Source organism: Chlamydomonas reinhardtii, chromosome 7 (assembly GCF_000002595.2).
Source record: "Chlamydomonas reinhardtii strain CC-503 cw92 mt+ chromosome 7, whole genome shotgun sequence".
Lineage (NCBI taxonomy): Eukaryota > Viridiplantae > Chlorophyta > Chlorophyceae > Chlamydomonadales > Chlamydomonadaceae > Chlamydomonas > Chlamydomonas reinhardtii.
Window position 1 is genome coordinate 4,202,510 of NC_057010.1, and position 23,898 is coordinate 4,226,407.

The 23,898-nt window shown below is 63.8% G+C and overlaps 5 protein-coding genes across 5 annotated transcripts; 2 read left to right on the plus strand and 3 right to left on the minus strand.

The window, feature by feature from the left end:
- Window positions 1–11: 11 nt before the first annotated feature.
- Window positions 12–3,583, plus strand: CHLRE_07g342150v5 (uncharacterized protein). Its single transcript, XM_001692355.2, has 2 exons — window positions 12–556; window positions 673–3,583. Exons 1-2 carry the CDS (start codon window positions 340–342, stop codon window positions 2,022–2,024), a joined length of 1,569 nt encoding a protein of 522 aa, XP_001692407.1. The 5' UTR covers window positions 12–339; the 3' UTR covers window positions 2,025–3,583.
- A 90-nt stretch (window positions 3,584–3,673) lies between these two features.
- Window positions 3,674–7,981, minus strand: CHLRE_07g342100v5 (uncharacterized protein). Its single transcript, XM_043064375.1, has 6 exons — window positions 7,087–7,981; window positions 6,590–6,674; window positions 5,994–6,100; window positions 5,542–5,607; window positions 4,928–5,068; window positions 3,674–4,501 (listed from the first exon to the last, which is right to left on the minus strand). The coding sequence occupies exons 1-6, from the start codon at window positions 7,630–7,632 to the stop codon at window positions 4,307–4,309; spliced, it is 1,140 nt and encodes a 379-aa protein (XP_042922931.1). The 5' UTR covers window positions 7,633–7,981; the 3' UTR covers window positions 3,674–4,306.
- Window positions 7,982–8,028: 47 nt separating this feature from the next.
- CHLRE_07g342050v5 (uncharacterized protein) lies at window positions 8,029–11,571 on the minus strand. Its single transcript, XM_001692472.2, has 5 exons — window positions 11,129–11,571; window positions 10,838–11,028; window positions 10,459–10,571; window positions 9,837–9,967; window positions 8,029–9,527 (listed from the first exon to the last, which is right to left on the minus strand). The coding sequence occupies exons 1-5, from the start codon at window positions 11,335–11,337 to the stop codon at window positions 9,221–9,223; spliced, it is 951 nt and encodes a 316-aa protein (XP_001692524.1). The 5' UTR covers window positions 11,338–11,571; the 3' UTR covers window positions 8,029–9,220.
- Window positions 11,572–11,965: 394 nt separating this feature from the next.
- On the minus strand, window positions 11,966–15,171 carry CHLRE_07g342052v5 (uncharacterized protein). The gene is made up of 5 exons (XM_043064374.1): window positions 14,724–15,171; window positions 13,610–14,049; window positions 13,256–13,439; window positions 12,743–12,774; window positions 11,966–12,518 (listed from the first exon to the last, which is right to left on the minus strand). The coding sequence occupies exons 1-5, from the start codon at window positions 14,779–14,781 to the stop codon at window positions 12,414–12,416; spliced, it is 819 nt and encodes a 272-aa protein (XP_042922932.1). The 5' UTR covers window positions 14,782–15,171; the 3' UTR covers window positions 11,966–12,413.
- Window positions 15,172–15,841: 670 nt separating this feature from the next.
- Window positions 15,842–23,898, plus strand: CHLRE_07g342000v5 (uncharacterized protein). Its single transcript, XM_043064373.1, has 17 exons — window positions 15,842–16,196; window positions 16,583–16,718; window positions 16,998–17,038; window positions 17,229–17,283; window positions 17,710–17,807; window positions 18,054–18,212; window positions 18,398–18,448; window positions 18,621–18,681; window positions 18,948–19,006; window positions 19,170–19,493; window positions 19,912–20,201; window positions 20,428–20,718; window positions 20,972–21,039; window positions 21,435–21,494; window positions 21,747–21,826; window positions 22,185–22,350; window positions 22,684–23,898. The coding sequence occupies exons 1-17, from the start codon at window positions 15,943–15,945 to the stop codon at window positions 23,017–23,019; spliced, it is 2,529 nt and encodes an 842-aa protein (XP_042922933.1). The 5' UTR covers window positions 15,842–15,942; the 3' UTR covers window positions 23,020–23,898.

Genomic DNA, 23,898 nt, shown 5'->3' on the forward strand with positions numbered 1-23,898 from the left:
TTTCGGAATGAATTATATATTCCATGCTATAGCTTTTGGGCGACTGCCCGCGGTCGCTGGGTGCCTCCGACGTGGGCTGCGTCCCGGCGCGAGACCCTGATGTTGCGCGAGCCAGGTCCCCCGCTGCCGGAGCGCGAGCCCATGCTTGCTTCGTGCTTCACTTCCACCAAATAACAGGCCATACAATGGCAACTCGCAAGGATTCAGCTGCGTTGATCGATTCTATCCGTACATAGATCTGTCCCCATCGCGCTGCTTGCTCGGTCGCTCTGGGCTCGGTGCCCGCCCACGCTTCTGTTTAGCTGCAATAGGTGCGCTAGGAACTTGCTGCTAGATAAAATGCAGACCACTATGCAGCAGCGTCTCCAGGGCCGTAACGTGGCCGGGCGGAGCGTCGCTCCCTCGGTCCCTGCCCATCGCTCCTTCCACTCACACCGGGCTGCCACTCAAACCGCTACGATCAGCGCTGCTGCTAGCTCAACCACCAAGCTGCCAGCTTCGCATCTGGAGAGCAGCAAGAAGGCGCTGGATTCGCTGAAGCAGCAGGCCGTCAATCGTAAGTGGCCCGAGCTTCTTGTGGGTTCCTGAGGCTAACTACGGAATAAGGGGCAGAATGAGCGCTATTTGATTAGCCATGCATACGACTAATGTTATGATCGGCTCGGATTGCAGGCTACGCGGGTGACAAGAAGAGCTCCATTATTGCCATTGGTCTCACCATTCACAACGCACCCGTGGAGCTGCGCGAGAAGCTGGCTGTGCCTGAGGCTGAATGGCCGCGTGCTATTGAGGAGCTCTGCCAGTTCCCGCACATCGAGGAGGCCGCGGTGCTGTCGACGTGCAATCGCATGGAGCTCTACGTTGTCGGTCTGTCGTGGCACCGCGGCGTTCGCGAGGTGGAGGAGTGGCTGTCTCGCACCAGCGGCGTGCCTCTGGATGAGCTGCGCCCCTACCTGTTCCTGCTGCGCGACCGCGACGCCACGCACCACCTGATGCGCGTGTCGGGTGGCCTTGACTCGCTGGTTATGGGCGAGGGCCAGATTCTCGCCCAAGTGCGCCAGGTCTACAAGGTCGGCCAGAACTGCCCCGGCTTCGGTCGCCACCTGAACGGCCTGTTCAAGCAGGCTATCACCGCTGGCAAGCGCGTGCGTGCCGAGACCTCCATCTCCACCGGCTCCGTCTCCGTCTCATCCGCCGCCGTCGAGCTGGCGCAGCTCAAGCTCCCCACCCACAACTGGTCCGACGCTAAGGTCTGCATCATCGGCGCTGGCAAGATGTCTACGCTGCTGGTGAAGCACCTGCAGAGCAAGGGCTGCAAGGAGGTGACGGTGCTCAACCGCTCTCTGCCGCGCGCCCAGGCGCTGGCGGAGGAGTTCCCTGAGGTCAAGTTCAACATCCACCTGATGCCCGACCTGCTGCAGTGCGTGGAGGCCAGCGACGTCATCTTCGCCGCCTCCGGCTCTGAGGAGATCCTCATCCACAAGGAGCATGTCGAGGCCATGTCCAAGCCATCGGACGTTGTTGGCTCCAAGCGCCGCTTCGTCGACATCTCCGTGCCCCGCAACATCGCCCCCGCCATCAACGAGCTGGAGCACGGCATCGTCTACAACGTCGACGACCTGAAGGAGGTTGTGGCCGCCAACAAGGAGGGCCGCGCGCAGGCGGCCGCCGAGGCCGAGGTGCTGATCCGCGAGGAGCAGCGCGCGTTCGAGGCCTGGCGTGACTCTCTGGAGACCGTGCCCACCATCAAGGCGCTGCGCTCCAAGGCCGAGACCATCCGCGCCGCCGAGTTTGAGAAGGCCGTGTCTCGCCTGGGCGAGGGGCTATCCAAGAAGCAGCTCAAGGCGGTGGAGGAGCTCAGCAAGGGCATCGTCAACAAGCTGCTGCACGGGCCCATGACGGCACTGCGCTGCGACGGCACCGATCCGGATGCCGTGGGCCAGACCCTCGCGAACATGGAGGCCCTGGAGCGCATGTTCCAGCTCTCGGAGGTGGACGTGGCCGCGCTGGCGGGCAAGCAGTAACGCTGCAGCGTTTGGCGGGGAAGCAGCTTCTTTGCGTGTGTGAGTGTAGGGTGTTTGTTGTCAGGAGCCACGGCATTGACGGGCGGGCTGAGGGCAGGCGGGCGCGAATGGGGAGTCGGCTGGGCCGGGCACAGCGGGTGCGCGAGCTCTGGTCCGGGTTGGTGCATGCATGTATTGGCCCCGTGAGCGGCCCTTGCGCTAGTGCGTGGGCATTGGCTGGGTGCTGCCTACGGACCCCTTGATTGCTGGGAGGGAGAGAAGACCAACACGTGCTTGGACTGTGAGCGGAGAGCAGAGGACATTTGGGGGTCGGCGGGCCGTGTGCTCCAGCGGAGAGGTGAGTCAATGCGGGCACAGTGGGTAGCGCGCCTTGCGGCAAGCCGTGGACGCGTTGCGATGCCTGGGGATTGTATGCTGCTGCTTCTGCTGTTTGCTGCTTGCCCTACCTGGCCCCATGACAGGGCAGGCGGGACGTGTTCCGATGCACCGATGTATTGATGGCGATGTGAGTTAAGATGCTTGGCGTTCTGTGTGACCGCGTTGGATGGTGTACAACTATGTTTGGATGTGCGTGGTTTCGGAAGTTGGTGTATGTGCAGTGCAATTGCGTGACGGCGCGTCGGGGGCTCTTGGTGCCCTGGCCGGCGCCCTGAGCCCCCGCGTACATACCTGCTGCCTCGAGGGTGTGTGAAGGGCGGATTGAATAATTAATGGCGGCGGCGCTGAGATGAGAGCTGCATGCGCACGTGGCGGACGAGAAGGGAGGGCCGGGGTGAGGACTGAGGTCGGGGACTCGCCGAGTGCCAGTGTGTGCCGGGGCGGACATGCGCCACCTCTGCAGCCTGCACCCCGGCCGCAAGGTGATAGGAGGAGAGCCGCCGCGCCAGTGACTGCAGCGAGACGGGGCCCGGACGCGGGCGCCGTAGCAGGTGTGAGACGGTGTGCGACGTAGGTAGCAGTCCAAGCAGGGTTCGGGCGTGCCTGGGATTCGGAGCGTGTGTGTGCATGCGGATGTGCGATTGTGCTGACAGAGGGTAGAAGTGAAGTTGAGCTGCAGAAAGGGACAGAACTGGTATATGGCGCGAGGCATCCCGAGCCGCTGAGCTGGGCAGTTCACAAGCCGCGGGTTGAACGAATGGGACTGGAGTGAGTCTCGCGCGGTGTGCTGTGAGTGCGCCTCAATTTAGCATTTTCTTTTCCGGAGCGCCGCCACGCGGCGCAGTGGGCCGCGCAAGTATTGGCGCATGCAAAGTTAGTATGATGGGCGTTTCATGGGGTGCCCGGATGCGGCACACCCAAACCATGATGGCATGACCGACAGACAATGCCGCAGCGTTATGTTATGTCAGATAGGTTTCAAGCTTTGTCGGAAGCGAATGGTTTGCATGGCGGAGTTTGCAGAAGTGGATGCGGTGCCACGCGAAGGGTTCTCAGGGTGGTGTCCCGCAAGTTTTGCAGCGTAGGCTGGTGCGGGCGTCACATGGAGGCCGGGGCCCTGTAGCAGATCGCCGGTGCGCGCGATGGAATGAAGCCATCCTGCTGTAAGGCAACATGAAATGATGCAATATTTCCGCCGTCGCGTTGTGTCAGGGTTCGGGGCAAATGAATAGGACAGGGATTCAGGGTGAGAGCGCAGCCGGGCATGCAGCTACATTGCGACCTTACAAGCAGGGGCAGGCCGATGCAGCAAGGGCGCCACAAGGCGGCATCGTAGCGTTCTCATTCCTTTCAGCAGTCGTCGCCAAGGCAGACCTGGAACACTTATATCGGCAACAGCAAGTCCGCATCATTTCAGGGTGGGGCGGTCCAGTCAACTGCATAACCGCACGTACACGGTACACACCAGTCACACAGCAGACACCAGTCTGCGTGTTGCTCTTTACACCAGCTAGCAAAGCACCGCACAAGCCCGCAGCGTCCCAGTGGTATCAAGTGCTCAGTGCGTGCGTGCAGTGCCGGGCTGTCATCAATCAAAACTCAGCAGCACAACACGTTGCGGCGTTCGCCCCCGCATTACGCCCCGGCCCCCGTCTCCGCTGCACCATGCCCGCGTAGCCCCAGACCAGGGAAGCCCAGCCCCACCCCCACATACGGTATGTACCGTGTATCAGGTGCAGTGCGATCCGGCAACTGACGATGCTCATCCCCCCACCCCAAATCACATCCATTCCCCCATCGCACGCACATCCATTGCCCCAAGCGAAACACGCTTGCCCCCTCCCCCGCCTTTGCCCAAACCACGTGATCCGCCCGCCATGCCCGCCGCGGCATCGGCGGCTTCCTCACAGGCGGCTCTGCTTTGACAGTCCGGCCGGGTCCGACGCCGATGCCGATGCTGATGCCGATGCAGCTGCCAGTGGCTGCGGCTGCGGGTCCGGCGGAGCCTGTGGCTTGCGGTGCTGCGCGTACATGCGCAGGGCGTATTGGCCCGCGGGAGTGCGGCGCAGCTCGTGCAGCGGGAAGTCCGATGGCCACGCCTGTTGCGCGAACAGGGTTGGGGATGTGGATTGTGTCAGCGTGCGTCCTCCGTACGGTACCTAAGTCCCGTCGTTTTAGGGCCAGAAGGACGGGTCCAGTCCCAACGTAGTTTTAGAGCCAACAGCTAACGGGCGGGGCCGGGTTAAATGGATGGACGGGCACATACAAGCGCAATGGTTTGCGGCAAGGAGCTTGCAAGCAATGAAGCAACCTGGCTTGCAACTCCAGGAATCGTACAGCAGCACTTATGCATCTCATCCCATGCACAAGCACTTGCCCGCCCGCTTGCGGCCCCCGGCATACGCGCAAGCACGCAAGCACGCATGCACGCACGGAGGCCGCCCCCTCCCCCCACACACACGTGCATTGTCGACCCCTTCCCTGATCTAGCACGCCCGCAGGCACGCAGGCCCCCACGCTCGCACCTCCTGTGGAGGCAGGTAGGCGCCATACTGCGGCGGACTCAGCACCGGCGACGCCATGGCTGCAAACGCCAGGTCGGCGGCTGTGAAGCGGCCGCCCACCAGGTAGCCGTTAGAGCCGGGCCGAGCCAGGCGGGCCTCCACCTAGTGAGGGGGGGGGGTGCGAGGATAAGGCAGTGGGAGCAGGGTAAGGGCATCGGAGCAGGGGACAGCGGGAAATGCAGCACCACCTGGGGTGGTGTGGGGGGTGAAGGGTGGGGAGAGGAGGAGGTGGGAGGAGGAGGCAGGAGGAGGGCTCCAGGCATGAGAAAGTACGGTCATCGCAGGCGCGAAGAGGGTGCGAGGAGCGTGTGAGGAGGGTGTGAGAGCGGGCGCGCGTGAGGCATGAGAGCGGGAGGGAGGACATCGCGCCGGGCGTGGGGATACGGACTGGCTGGCGATATTCATTATCCCCGCGTGTCACTAAATGAGAGCCAGGACTGGCGGGAGGAAGAGCTGGGCGGGGGCCGATGGCGGCAGGCAGCTGCCCATCCCCCGCCAGCACACCCGGCCGCCCCCGGCCGCCTGTTGCTTTCATTCTTCGCGACAAACTACAGTCAACCCTGCCCTCAACTCACCTCCCGAAACAGCTCCCGGGTGCGCTCCAGGGCTTTGGCCGCGCTCTCCGCATTCACCCGCAGCCCCTGCGGTACAGCCAGTGAGCCAGGGCAATGCATAAGCTGTATGCGAGCTACACCCACACACTTCGGTTTGTTATTCTTTAACACACACACATACACACACACGTGTGTGTGCGGCACCAGTGCCCCGGGCACCCCCGCGGCCCGCTCGTGCACTTGCCATGGCCCCAGGCCCCCAGCCCCACCACCACCCGCCCCCAGGCTCATATCCTCCCTTGCGCTGTGCGCCGCTGCCTGACCCACCCTCCACCCCGACGTCCGCCCTGCCCTCCACCGCTCCTCCCACCTCCTCCTCCCTCTTGTCCACATGAGTTTCCTACAGCTTATCGTACCTCTATCCCCGCTACAACCACTCCCGCCTCCCTCCCGCCCTGCGCGCTGCCCCGCACCTTGGACACGCCAGTGCGTATGATTGGGAACAGGATCCGCAGCCCCAGCAGCTTCCAGCCCGACATGGTGCCGGTCTGCCGCAGCCCCAGCGTGTCCAGCGCCATGCCTGCAGGCAAGGGGGGGATACAGCGGGGGGTTTGCAAAGATTGGTACAAGGTGGTGGGGGGGGGTGCGCCCGGGCCCTATGAAAAGGTCCCATCATCATGAGGGGGGAGCAGGGGCAACACACAGGCGGGATGCGGCCGGCAAAGCGGTGGGATGAGACTCAGGTGCGGTGTGGCGGGGTCTGGTGCGCGGTGTGGCGTGGCGTGGTGTGGTGTGGCGAGGTGTGCTGCGCTGTGCTGTGTGGTGTGGCGTGAGCGGGGGGGCGGCAGCGTAGGCACGGCACCGCGCGGGGAGCAAAACGCAGCAGTGCCGCGGCGTGTGCAGTGCCGCGGCGGGTAACAGGCACGCCAGTACGGACGGCAGCTCCAACACGCCTCGAGGGCACCTTTGAGTCCCCCTCGCACCCTCGAGGCCCCGTCGACGCCGGCCCCCCTGAAGCATCATGGCGCCTGAGAAAAGAACACACGCGGCCACGCGGCCATGTACGCACCTCTGTCCTGGAAGAGCCACTGGTAGGCGATGACTCGTGTCCACACGCCCAGCCTGCGACCGAACAACTCCTCCAGCTCGTAGACCTGTGGCGCATGTGCGGGCGCATGTGGGGAGGGCGTGTGTAGGTGGAGGGCGTGTGTGTGGAGAGGGTGGGCGGAGGGCGTGTCGGCTGGATTGTGACTGGAAGGGTTTGGCGGTAGAGCCATCCTCGCCCGCCGTGTAGTTGTCGCGCACACCGCACAGTCACCACCGCCGGGTCGTGCCGTCTGGTACGGCCTGGCCACGCCGCCGCCCACTCCCCCGCCCACCACCACGCCTTCCACCACGCCCACCACCACACCTTCCACCACGCCCACCACCACGCCCACCACCACGCGCAACAGCATCCAACAGATGGTGGACGCACACATACACACACGGTGTCGATGCATGGGCGGGCGCACACTTGTCGTTTCCCTTCAACACGCATGCCGTGCCGTACACGCGCACTCGCACCTCTTTGCGCTGGGCCGGGTCCGAAGGGTACAGCGGCGACTCCCCGGCACCGCCGTCATCACCACCAGCGGTAGCTGCTGCTGCCCCTCCGCTGCTAGCAACGCCGGCGCCAGCGCCTCCGCTGCCCTGCTTTGCCTGAGCCCGCTGGGCCCTCTCAAGGAAGCGCAGGTGCGCGTACTGCACGATGTCTGCCGAGTCCACCAACACGCCCGGCTTGGGCGGGCTACGGGGCTTCGCACCCGCCTTCGCATTCCCCTGACCATCCCCGTTGCCACCTGCTGGCACCTTGCCAGGCAACGTGATAGGGCGGGCATCGACGTCGGATACCGCATGAGCGGCCGCAGCAACGGCCGCGGCGTCGCCGCGCGGCGCTATCAGCACGGGGACGGACTTGCCGCCGGAGGGCATGGTGCCTCGGTAGTGCAGCAATGGCGGCCAGCCGTACTCGGCGAAAGGGATTCCAGCCAGGTCAAGAGCCCATCGCGCCCGGTCGCAGTAGTGGGAGGCGGGGATGCTGACCAGCTGGTGCAGCGGCGCCGCGTACATGGCCGTGCGTGTGTTGGCTAGGGGCTTGAGAGGGGAGGGGGCGGACCGGCGGAGCTGAGGCCCATCAAAACCCGAGCTGGCAGGGATTGCTACGAGCTGAACAACAAAATCTTCAAAAGCAGTGTGCAGCCCAGATATTTCAGTCAGGTGTACACAGGTGGCACCGATGCGATAACGCCCGGCACACGAAGTCGCGTACAGTTTAGGTAGACTTGTCGCGGCTTAGTGACTACTGCTCTCAGTTAAAAGTGGGGCTGATAGTTTAGTTCCTATGAGCTTGTCGCAGAGTCAAGTCGTCGTCCATGTAAGTGGACACGCTGCCCGCGCCGAGGAGGCAAATACTGCGCGACTGCAACACCTATGTGTTTATACTCAACCGCAGCGGCGCGCCTCAAGGTAAGTAGTGTCGCGCTAGACGCCGTGTACGTTGTGAGCGCGTGGCGTCAACAGGCGTCAACCCACCGGCCACCGCATATGCCATCGCCATGCGGCGGTGTCCGTTCCATTCCATTGTGGCCACTTCAGGAAATTTAGTCAGCAGCAGGGCACGCAGCCGTGCAGTACGGTACATGACTATAAGGTGTTTGGGTCTGAAGCGGCAAATAAGCAGCCGCCCAACACTGCTCGGAGATTCTGCTGCGCCGCCACTCACCTCCCCCACGTCCTCACCTGGGTCCTCCCTAGCCAAAGCCCAAGCGTTCAAAAGTCTGGCGGCTCACACAGCTCCTTGCCCTATCCAAATAGTGCGTTGAGCACGCAAGGCCACGGTAACAGAGTCGAGGTAGCAACAGCCGCTCGTCTTTACATTCGCAGCGGCCACCCCAGCGCAACACCTTGTAGCAGCATTTGGCTTCACCGCTCACTCCAAAGTCGCGCTCAGATTGTTCACATCGCAACCCTATGTACGGTAGTCAGTGCAGCATCACAGCTATATGCATGGGGGCCACACAAACCTCTCGTAAGCACGTCTAGTACGGTAACAGTGCCAGCACTCGTCACATGGTCCGAGAGCCATTGAGTTCTTGTTTGGGTTCACATTGCATACGCACCCGTAATTGACATACAGGTACAATCGTTTCCATAAGACAACATTACGCTACACCTCACGACGTCATCGTTCACACGACACGGTGCCGGGGCCAACCCATTACCAACATACACGTGAACACAACACACCCAGCCCCAGCCCCAGCCCGCCTTCCCGCCAGGCGCTCAACCCCACAAAGACCAGGGCACAGCGCTGTACTCGGCTGCAGCTGCACGCAGCCGCCCGCAGCTCAGCCGCCTGAACCCACCGCCATCAGCTCTGGCCAGCGGCCGCTGCAGCTGCGGCCGCCACATCCCAGCGGGCCGGGCATTGCGTTGCCGGCCCCAATGGAGCTGATGGGAGCAGCGCTAGCGTCAGCTGCGTGCCTTGGGGCCAGAGAACAGACACGTACGGCGCCAGCTCCACCACACAGCGGGGCTGCCTGCCAGGCGCCGCCCCGACCTCCGCACAAGAAGCTCCGCTGCTCCCGCCGGGCTGGCGCTCCCGCGGCGCCGCCGCTCTAAACATTACAACAGGCGCTGCCGACAGCGGACGGGACTCCTACAGCGTGGCGTTGAGCTCCATCAGGTGCAGCAGCGCCTTGGTCAGCACCGGCCGCGACAGCAGCGAGCGCCGGCCGCCGATGCTGCCCACCGCGTTGGAGGTTTGGTTGATGGCGGTGTTGACGGCGCCGGTGACGGCGCCGATGGCGCTGCTGCCGGCGGCGGTGTCGTTGATGGCGTTGATGGTCTGGTTGAGGGCGGCGCTGGCACCCTGCGCGATCTTCTTCTTGTTGGGGTTGATGATCTTGAGGACGATGATCACCACGACGCCCACCACCGTGAGCAGCAGCAGGAAGGCAATGCACCTGCGGGCGAGGGTACCGCGATTTGTGGAATGTGTGTGTGAGGGAGGGCGCATGGATGGGATGAGGAAAAACCCTGCACCGTCGACCGACCATCATTGTTTCTACGAAAGGTTTGAGTGGGCAGCGCGGAGGCGCGGATGGTGGCGGCCATGTGAGTCAGTGGAGCCGAGAACGCAGCACGGTGCATGCCTGACGGACCTAAGCATCCCAGTGTACCGAGGCCCAACGCCACCCTGTCTCGCTACCCCCATCCGCCGATATCCATACCAGCCCCACCCGCCCTAGCCCCACCCCACTAGCCAGCCTCACTTGTCTGTGAGCAGGCCTCGCGTGATGTCGCGGATGACGGCGCTGGCCTTCTTCATGGTGAACTCAATCTCGTTCAGGTCGTCCACGATCTTCTCCAGCTTCTTGGTCTGGTCGTTAAGCGTGGCCGCGACCTGTGGTGGAGCCGCGGAGCAACGACAGAAAGAGCAAGTTTTAGCACCTATGCAGGGCTGTGAGCTGGCGGGGCCGCGGCTTCGAGGGAGTAGCTCGTTGTGGCTTAGGCACGGTAGCATAATCAAGCCTGCCAAGCGTCCGCCAGAGACGCCCCCAAAGCTGCCGCTTCATACATCAAGCGGTGGCAACTGCGCTCCAGGTCACTGGCACCATGGGCCTCGGCTGTACAACATCCCATTGAGCGTCGCCTCATCCCGGCGCCCTGGACCTTTGCGCCGCTCTCACACCTCCCCACCGTGCTCACACACGTCCCGCCATTTCCACATACCGCAACGCTCTTGCGCCCCCAACCCATATGCCTTAACACCCCATGCCGCCCCAGGTGCGCGCCACCGCCACCCCACCCCCGCGCCGCCCACGCCACGCCACGCCACGCCACGCCACGCCACGCCACGCCACGCCATTCCAGGCCTCTGGCCCCAGGCCGCACCTGCGTGCCCACGGCTTTCGTGTCCTCCACGATGCGCTCCGAGCGCTCCAGGGTTTTGTCAATGTCCTGGATGTCCGTCCGGCCCTTCTTCATCAGCTGCTGCATGGACATGCCTGCAGGGGACGCAGCGATAACAGCAGCAGCGCAGGGTCAGGCAGGATTGGGGTCCGGTCACACCTTAACTACCAAACGAAGTTGCAGTAATGCAGGCGGTTGGCCGCTTGCCCCAGGCGCCCGTCAGAATTCACTCTATTGTCGCTCCAGCGCATTCTACTGGGATGAGACGCGCGTCCTCGTAATGCAGCCCAGCAACGCTCCCTCAATTTCGCGTCCGGCAGGCACCCGGCACGTTGCGCGTGTCTGCACACACCCCTCCCACCTTCCAACGCCTGCTCCGCCTCCGGCGCGGCACCGTTCAGCAGGTCTGCCTTTGTCCCTTCTGTCTGCGCGAACTCCTTCTTGAGCGCGATGAAGCCGTTGAGCTCGGCAGCCAGCGCCTTCTTGCGCGCGGCCAGCTCATTCTGCGGCACTCCATCCGCGCGAGCCTCCCGCTCAAAGTCCTTGATGAGCCTGCACATCGTATGGACTATGAGTAAAATGCGTCCGCATGGGTCTGCGTGCGGGCAACCGGCCCAGGCAAACAGGTAGCGCTGCAGCAGCGAGAACTCACTCCTTCGCCTGCTTGAGTTTGGCCGTAATGTCCCTAATTGAAGAGTGAATCTTGTCTGGTTTGTTTATCTTTGCGAGCTTCTTGAACATTTTGTCCAGCTCCCTGAAAATCTTCTCGCACTGCTCCTCCTGCTCCGAGCGCTCGAAGACAATGGTCTCCGGAGCTGCAATCTCCTCATCCTTAGCGGGCTCGCGCTTCTTTGGCGCCATGGCTGCTGCTAGACCGCCCGGACCTGCTCGAACCTGGCCCGAGTCTAGGGCTCCCTACTTAGGCGTTGAGCCCTGAATGTGGCTTGTGTCTACAGTAGTAGAATGAATTTCATGGTTGCAAGTATGTTCGGAGAGCGGCGAGGACGAGAGGTCAAGTTGACAAGAAATCAGCAGGCAAGGGGTCAGTTGGAAAGAGTTTGAGAAGATGCGTTGGTAGGGCAGTGTATTTGGATGTGTAGGTTGCCAAGATGCGCCATGACCCGGGCCGCTTGATGCTCTCACACGCCATCGTCACCATCTGGCACCGTCTCTCCCTACACACGCTCTCTCCCATACGACCCCCTCATCCCGCTGCGGGCTCCCCCACAACAACACCAACACCCCGCAGTTGCATCCAATGTCCAGGGCACACACATGTCGCAGACCTACGCAAGGCGGTCGGCAGACCACCGGTGCCGCGCCCAGCGGTCACACCACTAGCGGACCGCCATGCGATCCATGGGGCGTGCCCCTAAGGGATTCAAGTGACACCTGACGCAACGTACGGTGTTATAGTGCGGGGCATGAGAGCAGGCGTGTGCAAGTCAGGGGTGCCCTACGCGGCATAGAGCTGAGGTGAAAGGAGGCTGGTATAGGACTGACGACTCCACCAGTCCATCACCACCACGCAAGTCACAGCCAGCCTGCCCCTCCCAGCTGGGCCAACCTACCCTGTGCTGCTCCCTCCAACCGCGCTGCTCCCTGCTCCTGTGCTGCTACCTATCCGTACACGTTCGTTTGCACTGCTCCCGCTCCCGCTCCTTGAATACACAGCCGCCGCGAGACGCTGGGCCGCCAGCCTATCGCCAGCCGCCACTGCTCACGGCGTCGGGACCCAGGGCTCGGGCTTCTGGGGCGCCGCGCCGCTGCCTCCAGCCGCCAGTCCTTACATCCGCCGCTACACAGGCACAGCCACGACGCCACATCACTACGTCAGCGTCTGACCATGATATCGTCAGGGCCGCCCGCCCCAGCCTGAGTTAATAATCGCTCCTTCAGGCCGCCAAGCCGCTGTTTCAGTTGGTGTCACGAATGGCTTACGCCGCTGCGGCTTTCAACGCGGCGTGGAGTTCCCGTTTCATGTCTTCCAGTTGCTGTGCAGGTTTCGCTTTTAAAGCGGCCGCCAGCGAGGGGGCGTGGGGCTGCAGTGGCGTGGGGTGGGGGCAGCAGGGCGGGCAGGGCAGGGGTGACGCAGTGGGACAGGGAAGCGGCGGAGGCGAGTCAGGCCACAAGCGGTGGCAGGGCGGCACAGCGCTCCGGTGGGCTGCAGCGCTGTGTATGGACTTATTGGTTGCGTGGCTGCCAGGCGGTGAGTCGCACCAACTCAATGCACGCACGCAGCACGCGAGATCTGTGTGTGCCTCACCTGGCCACGGACCAGCTCCTGTGTATCCGGTCCTGCAGGCGCAACAGCGGCGGTGCCCGGCCGCCCGGGTGCTTTCAGAGTTTGTCGTCAGGGCAGAGAGTGGTGGACAGGGTGGCGGGCAAGGGGGCGCGCATTTGGCAACGGGCCGCAGATCTGGCCTGCGAGGATACCGAAACACTCCTCTGCAACTGCCCCTGCAACTGCAAACCAGGTAGGCCCCCACATGCTAGCACGACCAACAGACCAAGGCCCCGTCACGGGAACCCCTTCCTTCACGCTACATGCAGGCCTAGTCTGCTGCCGGCTTCCGCGTGTGTACGTGAGGAGAGCATCCGTATGGTGCCGCCTGCTCCTTGGGACCGCGCAGTTTGCCCAGCGCAGCATATCATCGCGCGCCAGTGCCCTCCACAACCCGCACGGAGACACAGGTCTGCTCGCCTCACCAAGTTTAGCTGTTAACGACGCAAGTGGCAGCAGTTGTGCCGGACGGGGCCGCGGCGCCAGCCGCCGCACCATCGGACGGCGGCGGCGGCGGCATGGCGCCGGTAGTGGCAGCTGCAGTGCCGGGCGTGTCGTTATGCAAGGCCGTTGAGCCAGCCTCCAACTTGTGCTGCAGGTGCCCCGCCTCCGTCGCCGCCGCCGCTTGCCGCGCATGCACGGTGCTCGCGAGGAGTGGGGCAGTACGGCAGTCGGCCGCCTGCACGTGCACGTCGAGGAGCAGGTAGGGTTTAAGGAGATGGGCCACGGGGTCAAAGATGCGGTGCGGTCTGTTCTGGTTGCAAGCGTGGGTCGCCTACGGTACTGGCCATGTGGGTCAGGGTAGGTGGCACGGTATGTGCTGGTGAGGACACTGCAGGCTACACGCACCTGGGTCCCGAGCTGGGAGGTGCCAGCAGCGGCAGCCGGCGGCGGCGGCGCCTTGGCGGGCGGGCGCCCCGCCCGCTTCCTGAACCAGTCGTGGCGTGCGAGCTCTCGCAAGTGGGTTTTGCCAACGGGACCGCACTCCGCCAGCAAGCGCTGGAACTGGCGCATGAGGGGCGTGTCGAGGCCGCTGTTGGCCGCCGCTAGGCTGCTGTTCTCGTGCGTCAGCTGCGCAACTACGCCTTCCAGCTCAGAGCACCGCTGCTCCCAGGTCGCTTTGTCCGCTGCCTCCCCAACCTGCTGCCGCACCACAGCGTCGACCTCGGACTCAAGCTCCGACACCCGCGACGACAGCTGCTCGATGTGGGCTGCCGCTGCCGCTGCAGCTGCCTGTGCTTCCTCTGCCGCGGCCCCTGCTGCAGCCACTGCCGCTGCTGCCGCGACGGCTGCGTCCGCGGCAGCGACAGCTGCTTCCGCGCGCGCCTCGCGCCTCGCCTGGGCCACCTGACAAGCCCTTCTGTAACTGTTGGGCCTGACTCGCTTGGCATGTTCCCGCAGCCTAGCTTTCTGCTTCGTTACGCGGCCCATAGCACTGTGCACACCGCCAGACCGCAGCTGTGCACACCGCCAGACAGCAGAAGTTACTTCATACACGCCCAAGTCCACATACACAGTTTGGTTATTACTGCGAAGTTCTACCATACATTTGGCGTGTCCGGGCAGACATGTTTTGGCTTGCGGGGCGCGGACATGTTAGATCCAGCACAATTCCCGCCAAACTCGCCGCTGACCCCGAGAGGCCGGGACCGCGCCTGCGCCCTTACACACACTCCCTGTCGGCCCTGTCTCTAACTTCTGGGTTTGCCATAAGCCGTTCAGCGTCCGTCTTTAATGCGGCCGCCAGCGAGGGGGCGTGGGGCTGCAGCGGCGCGGGAGCAGCAGGGCGGGCAGGGTGACGCAGTGGGAAGCGGTCGAGGCGAGTCAAGCTACAAGTGGTGGCAGGGCACGATTACAGCGCTCCGGGCTGCAGCGCCACACAGACTCGTTAAGTGCGGCGCTGTGGGGGAGCTGTGCGTGGCGGCCAGGCGGTGAAGTCGCACAAACTCATCATTGCACTCACGCAGCACGCCAGATGGTTGGCTTGCCCCTTCCCCCGAAGGGGGAGGGGCAGTAGCCATTGCGGTCGCATCGATCGCCGGAGGGGGGCCCTCACGGTTATTCCAGTTTTATGTGCAGTTACGTCGGGAAACCCGAACGTAACTAGAGTTCTGGTGCAAATAATACGCCTTTCAATGTGTCCGTAGCAACGCATAACTTTGCAAAAACACAAGGAAGGCGTAAGACTAGAGGCGAAGAGATCAGAGGCGTTGGAGGATCCCGGCGCTCGATAGCGCGATTGGCTTTGCATTTCCGGGAATTGCGGTAGACGATATTCTTCAAGGCAAACATATAGACTTGGATATGTGCGAGCGCAAACAGCAAAGCGCATGCGATCTCTCTGATCGGCGATAGCAGAAAGGCAATGTGCTTCATCGCAATGCATAAGCAGCGCTGAGTTTTGTGATATCAACGGTGCATACTATCGTGGTGACGATTTGTCGAAATCGTGTCTCGGGCCCCCTGCCCCCGACTCGCCCCTGCCCCGCCCGCGCTCTCTCGCCTTCCGCAAATGCAACTGTGTTCACCGGCGCCTCCCCGCGCAAATCCCTCCCCTGATACCAGGCCCGCATCTCCCTCCCATCCCGTTCGCACAACTGCGACTGCGCGGAACTGGACGTTGGGAACGTGATCATAGCCGATGAAATGCTGGGATCGGGGGTTAAGTTCCCGTCATGCGTGGCCTGCAATGGTGCGCAATGCGACAGGGGGAGGGGGCAAGCCGGGGTATTGTGTAGCGGTAGGGGTTTTTTGTTGTTGTTGGTTACAAGGTGGTGTGCACGAGCATGCGTGCTATCCTGTCCCCGTAAGTAAGTAAGATGTGCGTGCGTGTACTTATTGCGTGGGGCGCTGTGGGGAACAGGGGAAGCCGTGCGTGGCGGCCAGCCTGTACAGCACGCGAGATGTCGCGTGCGTGTGTGCCCCTCCTGCGAGCCGACGGCGGCCCGGGTCCTACTTCAGCGACGTATCCCTTCCGTCCAAGTGCGCCCGCTTTCTTGCGAAGCAGCTCCTCTGTGTCGAGGCCTGCAGGCGCAACTTTAGTAGCGAATTGGTTTTGCCATTACGTCTCTCGGATCCGGAATGGGCCCGAATGGGAATGCCCTGCAGCCCTTCAGGACCTCCCCCCCAAGCCTTGGAACCCCAGTGTCATACCGCTCACGCCCGCATGCTTAAAACACACCATGGCAGCTGCTGACGATCGGCGCGGCCTAGACAGCGATACGAGCGAGGATGAAGAAGCACAGGAAGCCCCGCTGCGACCGGGCGCGGACAGCGAGGACGAGGAGGAGAACGCAGCCCCAGGCCAAGAGAGGCGTGAGCGTGTCGCCTTATTTGATTTCCTACGATTGCTGGCACACAACCGAAATGAGCGGCACGGATACCGGACCAATGCCGAGCTTGTCGCCCATTTGAAGGCGGACGGCAACGTGCAGAGGTGCGAGAGACGTCAAACATCAAGTTGCATCGATGTTTAGCTCGCATGTTGAGGGGCTCCGTGAACCGAGCCAAGCGCGCTTCGTCACCAGCGCACACGCACCCAAGCACCGCGCCAAGCAGCAGCCCGGCCTGCTGCTTGGCGCTCGGCGCTCGCGCGGCCCTCGCCGCTGTGCGCACCTACCCCTCGCCGTCGCTGTCGTTCTGATAGGTCTAGCGACGATGGACCCGCGATCCACACCGACGCGACGCCAGCCTTCTCCGCGCCTGCTGCGCGGTCATCCGCGCTTGCAAAAACCCTAGCAAACCTCATTACACCACACCAACACCACCACTCCACCACTCCACCACCACCCTCCCCCTTCCTCCCGCCTCCCTCCTCCACAGCGACGCCGTGTCGCGCGCCATGCTGTGCTGCCCGCGCGACCTGTTCGTGCCGCCGCCGCACCGGGCCGAGGCGCTGGCGGACCGGCCCATTCGCGTGGAGGCCGCGGGCTTCAACATATCCGCGCCGCACGTGCAGGTGGGGTCGTGTGAAGCGCAGGGCGGTGGGCGATGGGGTAGCCATTCATGTGAACGGGGGGCGGGAAATGTGCCCGAGACCAACGACATGGGGTGGTGGTGCGGGTGGGGGGCTAGGGGGCTGCATGGGTTGCAGTGTATGGGTGTGGCAAAGGCGACAGGGGTTGGCAAGCAGTTGGGTCGCGCGGCGCGGGTCGGCATGTGGGTCGGGTGCAGGGTGGGTAGAAACGTAGTCTGGTGTTGCCGATTCTTACAAATGTGATCCACCTGCCCCTCGCAGTCCATTGCGCTGGAGGCTCTGGCGGTGGCTCCCGGCGAGAAGTGAGTGACCACCGTTCCACAGTTCCGTTCGAATGGACACAGTATATGCAATGTGCTAAGGTGCTAATGCTCAAGCCTGACGAGTTGGATGCGCCTCCTGAGGCTGCTACTGCCGCTACTGCCGCTGCTGCTACTGCTGCCGCTGCTGCCGCTGCTGCTACTGAAGCTGCTGCTACTGCCGGCCACGCAGGGTGTTGGATGTGGGATGCGGCTGCGGCATCGTGACCGCCTACCTGGCGCACATGGTGAGGGGGACGTGCAGGGGGGGGGGCGTGCAGGGGGGGGGCGGAGGGGGGCGTGCAGGGGGGGGGGGGCGGAGGGGGGGGGCGGAGGGGGCTGGAGGTGGTTGGAGGGGGACGTGCAGGGGGGTTACATCCATGACTAGTTAAGGACGTTGTACGTGCAGGGGGGGCGGAGGGGCCCGGAGGGGGGCGTGCAGGCGGTGCCAGGGGCGGGGGCGGGGCGGGGCGCGGCGGGGTGTCAGGGGCGAGGAGGGAGCTGCGGCGAATGGCACCTGAGACGTTTGCGCTGTGTTGGAGAGCACCAGGGACAAAACACGCAGGACTGGGTTTGTGCGTGCACTGTGTTTGGCTTTCGTGGTGCGTACGGGGCAGCCCCTTTCACTTCCAACCACCCCTCTGCAACTCGCCCGCCCGCGTTCCCGCCCGCAGGTGGGCCCGCGTGGCGAGGTGGTGGGGGTGGACATCCGGGATGCGGCGGTGCGGCTCACGGCGGCCAACCTGCAGCGGCTGCGGGACGCCGACCCCGAGTGAGCGGCCGGCAAGGGGCACAGTAGGGGGGCGGGGTGGCGATGGATGGGTGAGCGGCCGGTGGGCGGGTGGGATGTGAGGGTGTAGCCGTGCATGCGAGAGGGAGGTGGATGGGATGTGGAGTGGAAAGTGGCGGCGGCGGTCTCAGTTAAGGTTGGGAATGGACTGTCCACCCGCGCCCTACCTCGTACGTTATCTCGCACACACACACAACGAACACGCACATGCCCCGCCTCCCCCCCAAGGTTCTGTGAGGCCGCGCCGCCGCCCCCCGCCGTGCGCATCGAACGGCACAACGTGTTCATACCGCTGGCCCGCCACCGCGCAGCCTACGACGCCGTACACGTGGGCGGCGCGGTGCCGTACAGCCGCGTGGGGGCGCTGCTGGAGCTGCTGAAGCCCAGGTGGGACTGCACGCGTGTGTGTGTGTGTGTATGCAATTTTATGAGGAACTCTTTTTACTAAGGGGACCTACTTCTTTGGGCTCTGGCAAATGCCCACCGATCTTTATGACCATACACGTGTATTTACTTTCGTTTGTTCACTTTAGCACACATGTCTGCTCCCCTGCTTGGCGCTGCCCCCGCAGCGGCGGCCGCATTGTGGCGCCCGTGGCCAGTGACTTCCGCCTCATCACCAAGTGCGTGGGGGCAGGGGAGGAGGAGGAGCGGGGAGGGGAGGAGGGGGGGGGGCAAACGGGAGAGAAAGCGCGAGTATAACGAGTATAAGGCATTATGTTGTCATGGGTATGGACACGTTGACCCCTGATCGGCCGCCCGCCTCCACCCCACCCCACGCGCGGCCCCCCACAGGCTTCCGGACGGCAGTGTCAAGCACCGCATCCTGAGCCAGGTGGCCTTCACCGAGATGGAGGTGAGCGCGCGTGTGTGCCTGCCGGTGTGTATGTGTGTATGTGTGTGTGTGTGTGTGTGTGTGTGTGTGTTAAAAAACGAAACGAAAGCCCGCCCAACGACGCGGCGGAGTTACTGTGTGTGTGCGTGTGCGTGTGTGTCGTTGTGCGTGTTTTCACCTGACCCCGTGCCTGCAAAGCTCTGTTGTGCTCACAACTGTGTGAACGTAACTGACAAGCTGACATGCGTTTTTGTGCCCCGTAACGCTGGCGGCACCCACGTCTGCAGCTGCCGCGCGATGTGGAGGTGGTGGCGGCGCTGGAGGCGGAGAAGGCAGAGGAGGCCAGGTGGGGGGGGGGCGGTCGCTCATTTGATTTGGTCCCGCACATACTGCCAGCATGGATACCGGCGGGCTCTGTATGCGGTTTCCTCGGCCCCCTACCTCCACAACTATCCCCGTAACCCCCACCCCTCTAACCCCCACCCCCACTCCCCTACCACCCCATGCAGGCGTGTGCTGGTGCCCGCCTCCACCTACGCCGCTGACCTCGCCCACCTCGCCGCACCCGGGGCGGACCTGGCGGCGGCGCAGGCGGCGGCGGAGGCAGCAGTGGCGGCGGCGGCAGCCGGCGGCGGCGGCGGCGGCACCGCCGGGACTGCCGATGGCGGTTCTGTGCCTGGCTGTGGGGCGGAGGCTTCAGAGCCGGAGCCTGAAGCGGGGGCGGCGGGAGCTGCGCCGGCGGGTGCTGGGCGCTCCCCTCCGCGGTCGCGGTCGCGGCGCTCCGACCCGGACCTGCTTCACTGGGCGGCTGCCACCCCGCCGCCGGAGCTCAGGTGCGGATGGGGTTGAAGGCGCAAGCGTGTCGTGTCGTGTCGGGTTTGTGGGTTTGGGCGGCGAGATGGCGGCGAGGTGGCTGCAAGGGTTTCAGGGTTGAAGCAGGCGCACAGGCACGTAGGAAGGGGCACATGCGGTAGCAGCAGCAGGGGAGCGCCGCCGGCTGCATGATGCACAGACCGCTAATGACGAGTGAGGCACACGGCCACACACATACACGCCCTTGCTTGGTCATGGTTTACTGGGGATTGGAATCAACTACCCCCCACACGTGTTTCTTCCCTTCTGCTCTCTCCCATCCATGCATTCATACACACACGCATACACAAATACACACACACACACACATTAACACGCGCTGGGCGGGCTGTCGTTTCGTTTTATAACACATACACACACATACACTCACGCACGCAGGGCCGGTGGCCGTGCCGCCGCCGCCGCCGCCTCGGCCGGCGCGGCTGTGGAGCTGAGCGGCAGTGCGGCCTCCATGGAGGTCTCGGGACTCAGTGGCGGGGGAGAGGGAGGAGCAGGAGGAGGCGGAGGAGGAGGACAAGGAGGAGGAGGCGGGGGTGGCGCTGCCGCCGGCACGGGTGCGGGGGGGATGGAGGTGGATGGGGCCACCTCGGCGGCGCCGCCGGTGCTGAAGGAGCAGCAGCAGGGCGGCGGCGGCGGCGGCGGCGGTGGGGAGGAGCTGGCGCCCGCAGGTGAGGTGCGGCGGAGCCGCGGATGGGGAGGGCTTACGTGTACCAGCGCCGCGAAAGGGGAGAGGGTTGAATTTATGACTTACGGGAGAGAAGTGGAGGGGAGGGGACAGGTGGCTGACGTGTCGCTGTGGCGAGGCATGTGCACAATCTGTGTGCTATCTATGCATCCCGGGCTGCTCGGCTGATGTGTGGGTCGTATTCACCGTGTTCCTGACGCGCCCGGCAGGGCCCGCGGAGGCAGACGCCGATGCCAATGCCGCCACCACCACCACCACTGGCGGTGGCAGCGGTGGTGGCGGCGCCCATGTCGCCTCCTTCCCGACTGCCCACCTGTACTCCTACATGGCCGGAGTGGTGGCGTCCGGTGGCAGTAGCAGCACCAGCAACAGCAGTAGCGGCAGTAGCGGCAGTAGCAGCGGGTCCGGGGCGCTGCTGGCGCTGGGCGCGCCCGACTGCTGGCTGAGCGGGCCGGCGGGGTCGGGCTGGCGACTGCCCGCACACCGGGCGGTGCTGCAGGGTGCGTGGCGCTTAGATGTGTGTGTGTGTGTGTGTGTGTGTGTGTGTGTGTGTGTGTGTGTGTGTGTGTGTGTGTGTGTGTGTGTGTGTGTGTGTGTGTGTGTGTGTGTGTGTGTGTGGCGGTGTGTCGAGTCGTGCCGGGGCGTGGCGTGGCGTGTTCGGTTGTGGACGCTTGCTGCATTTGAGGGGAACCCCGATGTAACCACCCACCCACCCACCCACCCTCTTCCCACCCACACCCACACACACCCCAGCCCGCTGCGAGCTGCTGCGCGCGCACGTGTGCAGCGGCATGCGCGACTGCAACACAGACGACTACCAGGTGGGTGGCGGCGCGTACAATTTTTGTGTATGTGGGAGGGCATAATTGTGTGTGTGTGTGTGTGTGTGTGTGTGTGTGCATGTGTGTTCCGCTCCTGCGCTCTGTGCGGCTCCCTCTCAAGGGACGGGCGTGGCCGAGGCTGTGGGCGCGCCTCCGCAGCTGTATAGAGGCGACACCGCCAGGCGCGCATGCGACATGGGGTACATGAGCTCCACGTGTCCATCGCTGCACTATCCCCCAATTCAAGACGTGCGCATTGGCGGACCCTGTGGCCCTGTCAAGGCTTCACACTAGATCTAGTCGCCGAAGGCCTGTCCCAGGCCCTTCAACACACCCCCACTGTCTGAGCGGTCGTGCCCCCTCCCTCCTCTCCCTCCCCCCCTCCCCCCCTGCAGGTGCCTGAGGCGGTGGAGCGGGCGGACGCCATGGAGGCCTTCCTACACTACCTGTACAAGGTGAGAGCAGGAGGGGTGGGGGCGGGGGTGGTTGGGGGGTAGCCGTTCATGTGGAGAACCTCCCCCGTTTCCCCCTAGCGCCCCTTCCACCCCATTCGCCATGGACGGCTGCCCCCCTATACCCCCCAAAGCATAGGCAACGCTCTCCTCCTCGCTCTCTTGCATTGGGCTCGGTTTAGCTTGGACTGGCATCTACAACCCTCCCCCTCACCCTTAATTAATCATGAATGTAACCCCCCTCCCCCCACACAGGACTGCCTGCCTCCGGGCGGGGTGGACAGCGAGCTCATGCCGCAGCTGCTGCACGCAGGCACCTACTTCGGCTGCCACAGGTGAGAAAGGGAGCAGGCGTGTGTGTGTGTGTGTGTGTGTGTGTGTGTGTGTGTGTGTGTTTGTGTGTGTGTGTATGTGTGTGCGTATGTGTGTGTGTGTATATGTGTGTATATGTGCATGTGCGCGAGCAGCGAGCAGGAACTCTACTTCAACGAGACGGGGGCGCATGCGCTTGCGTAATTCCGTACATGTGCCCGCCAAACTCCAAAAAGTATGGCTTACACAGCCTCCTCCTCTGCCTCTCCGCATTTTCCGGTCTGCCCCGGCACCTCCCATCGGATTCCGGAATGAAGCGCCCCGCTCAATACCCAGTTGCCCACATTTTCAACTCGCAATTTCCCCGCCCCTCGGTCGCAGGCTGGTGCGGCTGTGTGAGGCGCTGCTGGCGCGGGAGCTGGTGGCGGCGGGGCGGCGGGGCGGCGAGCCCGAGGTGCTGGCGGCGGCGGTGGCGGCGGCGGGGCCGCTGCTGGGGCTGGCGGACGAGGGCGGGCTGGACGGCCTGAGGGGCGTGGCACTGCAGTTCGTGAGTGCGAGGGCGTGATTGTGTGTGTGGGGGGGGGAGGTGGGGGGGGGGGTATGTGCTCGAGCCCATTAAGTCCCAAGAGTCAAGGAATCGTCGCTCAACCCAGGTTGCCGTGCGGGGGCAGGGCATGGCGTCGTGGGGGGATTGCAATCCCAAAGAAAGCAATCAGGGGGGGTGAGGAGAGGGCAGGGCAGGGCAGGCAGGTCAGGGGGTGAACGTATGTGGCATGCACATACCCATATGCACACGCATGCACACACACCAATCACACAATCCTATCACATACACACGCGTATGCACATACACACACGCACGCTCCCCCCTTCCCCTCAGGTCCTGGACCACTTCCCCGCCGTGTCCGCCAGCGAGGGCTACCGCGCCCTGCCCCGCCCCCTGGTGGACGCAGTAGCAGCCGAGGCTGTAGCACGATACACCGGCCTGCTGCAACAGCTGGAGCGGCTAGCGTGCGGCAGTAGCAGCAGTGGCGGTGGCGGCAGTAGCAGCGGAGGAGGGGGAGGAGGAGGGGCTGGGGGAGGAGGCGGAGGTGGGGGCCGGGGGGCGGGGCTGGTGGGGCGGATGGGCGGCGGAGCGGACAGTGACGAGGATGGGGACGGGGACGGCGATGATGGTGGCGGGGCGGGTCAGGTGCGGGTGGTGCGGTGGCGGTGAGGCGGCTGGCCGGGTTGCCTGCAAGGTGCCTTGCGGGTCCAGGCAGTGGCGGCGGCGCACCCGTGGTCGAGGCGGCTCGCTGGCTGGGGGAGTTAGCAGGTAGGAGGCTAGGAGGCTAGGGGGCTGGGAGGTCCAGGCAGAAATTTGCGTGTGAGTTGGTTGTGTGGCAGGATGGCGGGCACGCAGGTTGGCTCGGTTGTGTGGCGATTGTGTGTGTACGGTGTGTTTGTCAGAAAGGATGTCTTAGACAGTGTGTGAGAGACGACGAGTGCATCCATGTTTAAAGCGCTGGGATTTGAGACCATGTGCAGTTGTGCACAAAACACACACGGCCTGCGTCAACAAGTGGCACAACGACGAACTTGCCGGCGGGTGATGACACCCGAAGGCGGCGTGTGGCAGTGAGTGGCAGTGCCGCCTCCTCTCATGGGCAGACACCGCAGGAGGCACACTGTGTGTCACCGCTGGGGCTGATGTATGATACGGAAATATTGTTGTAACCAATTGCATATGTGGGCGGGTGGTTGCGTTGTTGGCTGCCTGATATGCGGGCGTACGGCACCATGTGAGGTAGTGGCCGCTGTCGCTGACGGTAGCGATGGTTGGCTAGCAAGGATTGAGGGCCGGCCTGCCGCGGTCGGCATGTGCATCTGTACACTAAGCTAAGCATGTGGGTTGAGCTCTAGCATGGCTGTTAGTGGCCATGTTATGTGTGGACATTGTCGTTGCGGCCTGATGGCGTTCGGGAGGGGTCGAGAGACTGGAGCCTGGAGGGGGGTCCGACGGGATCGGTGGCACGGCTTCGTTGCCCCACGTCTTTCGCGTGTAAATAGGATGCATCTAGATATGCTTTGGAATAAATTGTAAATGAAGAGACTT

What these genes read in the sequence shown, in the direction of transcription:
- CHLRE_07g342050v5 (XM_001692472.2), bottom strand. Translation starts at nt 11,337, where the DNA reads ATGGCGCCAAAGAAGCGCGAGCCCGCTAAGGATGAGGAGATTGCAGCT. An exon ending in AAACTCAAGCAGGCGAAGGA is followed by an intron (nt 11,029 to 11,128) that starts GTGAGTTCTCGC and finishes TACGATGTGCAG; the next exon opens with GCTCATCAAGGACTTTGAGC. An exon ending in CGAGGCCTGCTCACAGACAA is followed by an intron (nt 9,528 to 9,836) that starts GTGAGGCTGGCT and finishes CCTCGCCCGCAG; the next exon opens with GTGCATTGCCTTCCTGCTGC.
- CHLRE_07g342150v5 (XM_001692355.2), top strand. Translation starts at nt 340, where the DNA reads ATGCAGACCACTATGCAGCAGCGTCTCCAGGGCCGTAACGTGGCCGGG. An exon ending in GAAGCAGCAGGCCGTCAATC is followed by an intron (nt 557 to 672) that starts GTAAGTGGCCCG and finishes CTCGGATTGCAG; the next exon opens with GCTACGCGGGTGACAAGAAG.
- CHLRE_07g342052v5 (XM_043064374.1), bottom strand. Translation starts at nt 14,781, where the DNA reads ATGGCTACTGCCCCTCCCCCTTCGGGGGAAGGGGCAAGCCAACCATCT. An exon ending in GCCGCCGCCGCCGTCCGATG is followed by an intron (nt 12,775 to 13,255) that starts GTGCGGCGGCTG and finishes TTGCGCCTGCAG; the next exon opens with GACCGGATACACAGGAGCTG. An exon ending in AGGAGCTGGTCCGTGGCCAG is followed by an intron (nt 12,519 to 12,742) that starts GTGAGGCACACA and finishes ACGCCACTGCAG; the next exon opens with CCCCACGCCCCCTCGCTGGC.
- CHLRE_07g342100v5 (XM_043064375.1), bottom strand. Translation starts at nt 7,632, where the DNA reads ATGTACGCGGCGCCGCTGCACCAGCTGGTCAGCATCCCCGCCTCCCAC. An exon ending in GTGGCTCTTCCAGGACAGAG is followed by an intron (nt 6,101 to 6,589) that starts GTGCGTACATGG and finishes CCTTGCCTGCAG; the next exon opens with GCATGGCGCTGGACACGCTG. An exon ending in TACGCACTGGCGTGTCCAAG is followed by an intron (nt 5,608 to 5,993) that starts GTGCGGGGCAGC and finishes GCTGTACCGCAG; the next exon opens with GGGCTGCGGGTGAATGCGGA.
- CHLRE_07g342000v5 (XM_043064373.1), top strand. Translation starts at nt 15,943, where the DNA reads ATGGCAGCTGCTGACGATCGGCGCGGCCTAGACAGCGATACGAGCGAG. An exon ending in GCGGACGGCAACGTGCAGAG is followed by an intron (nt 16,197 to 16,582) that starts GTGCGAGAGACG and finishes CCTCCTCCACAG; the next exon opens with CGACGCCGTGTCGCGCGCCA. An exon ending in ACACCGGGCGGTGCTGCAGG is followed by an intron (nt 20,719 to 20,971) that starts GTGCGTGGCGCT and finishes CACACACCCCAG; the next exon opens with CCCGCTGCGAGCTGCTGCGC.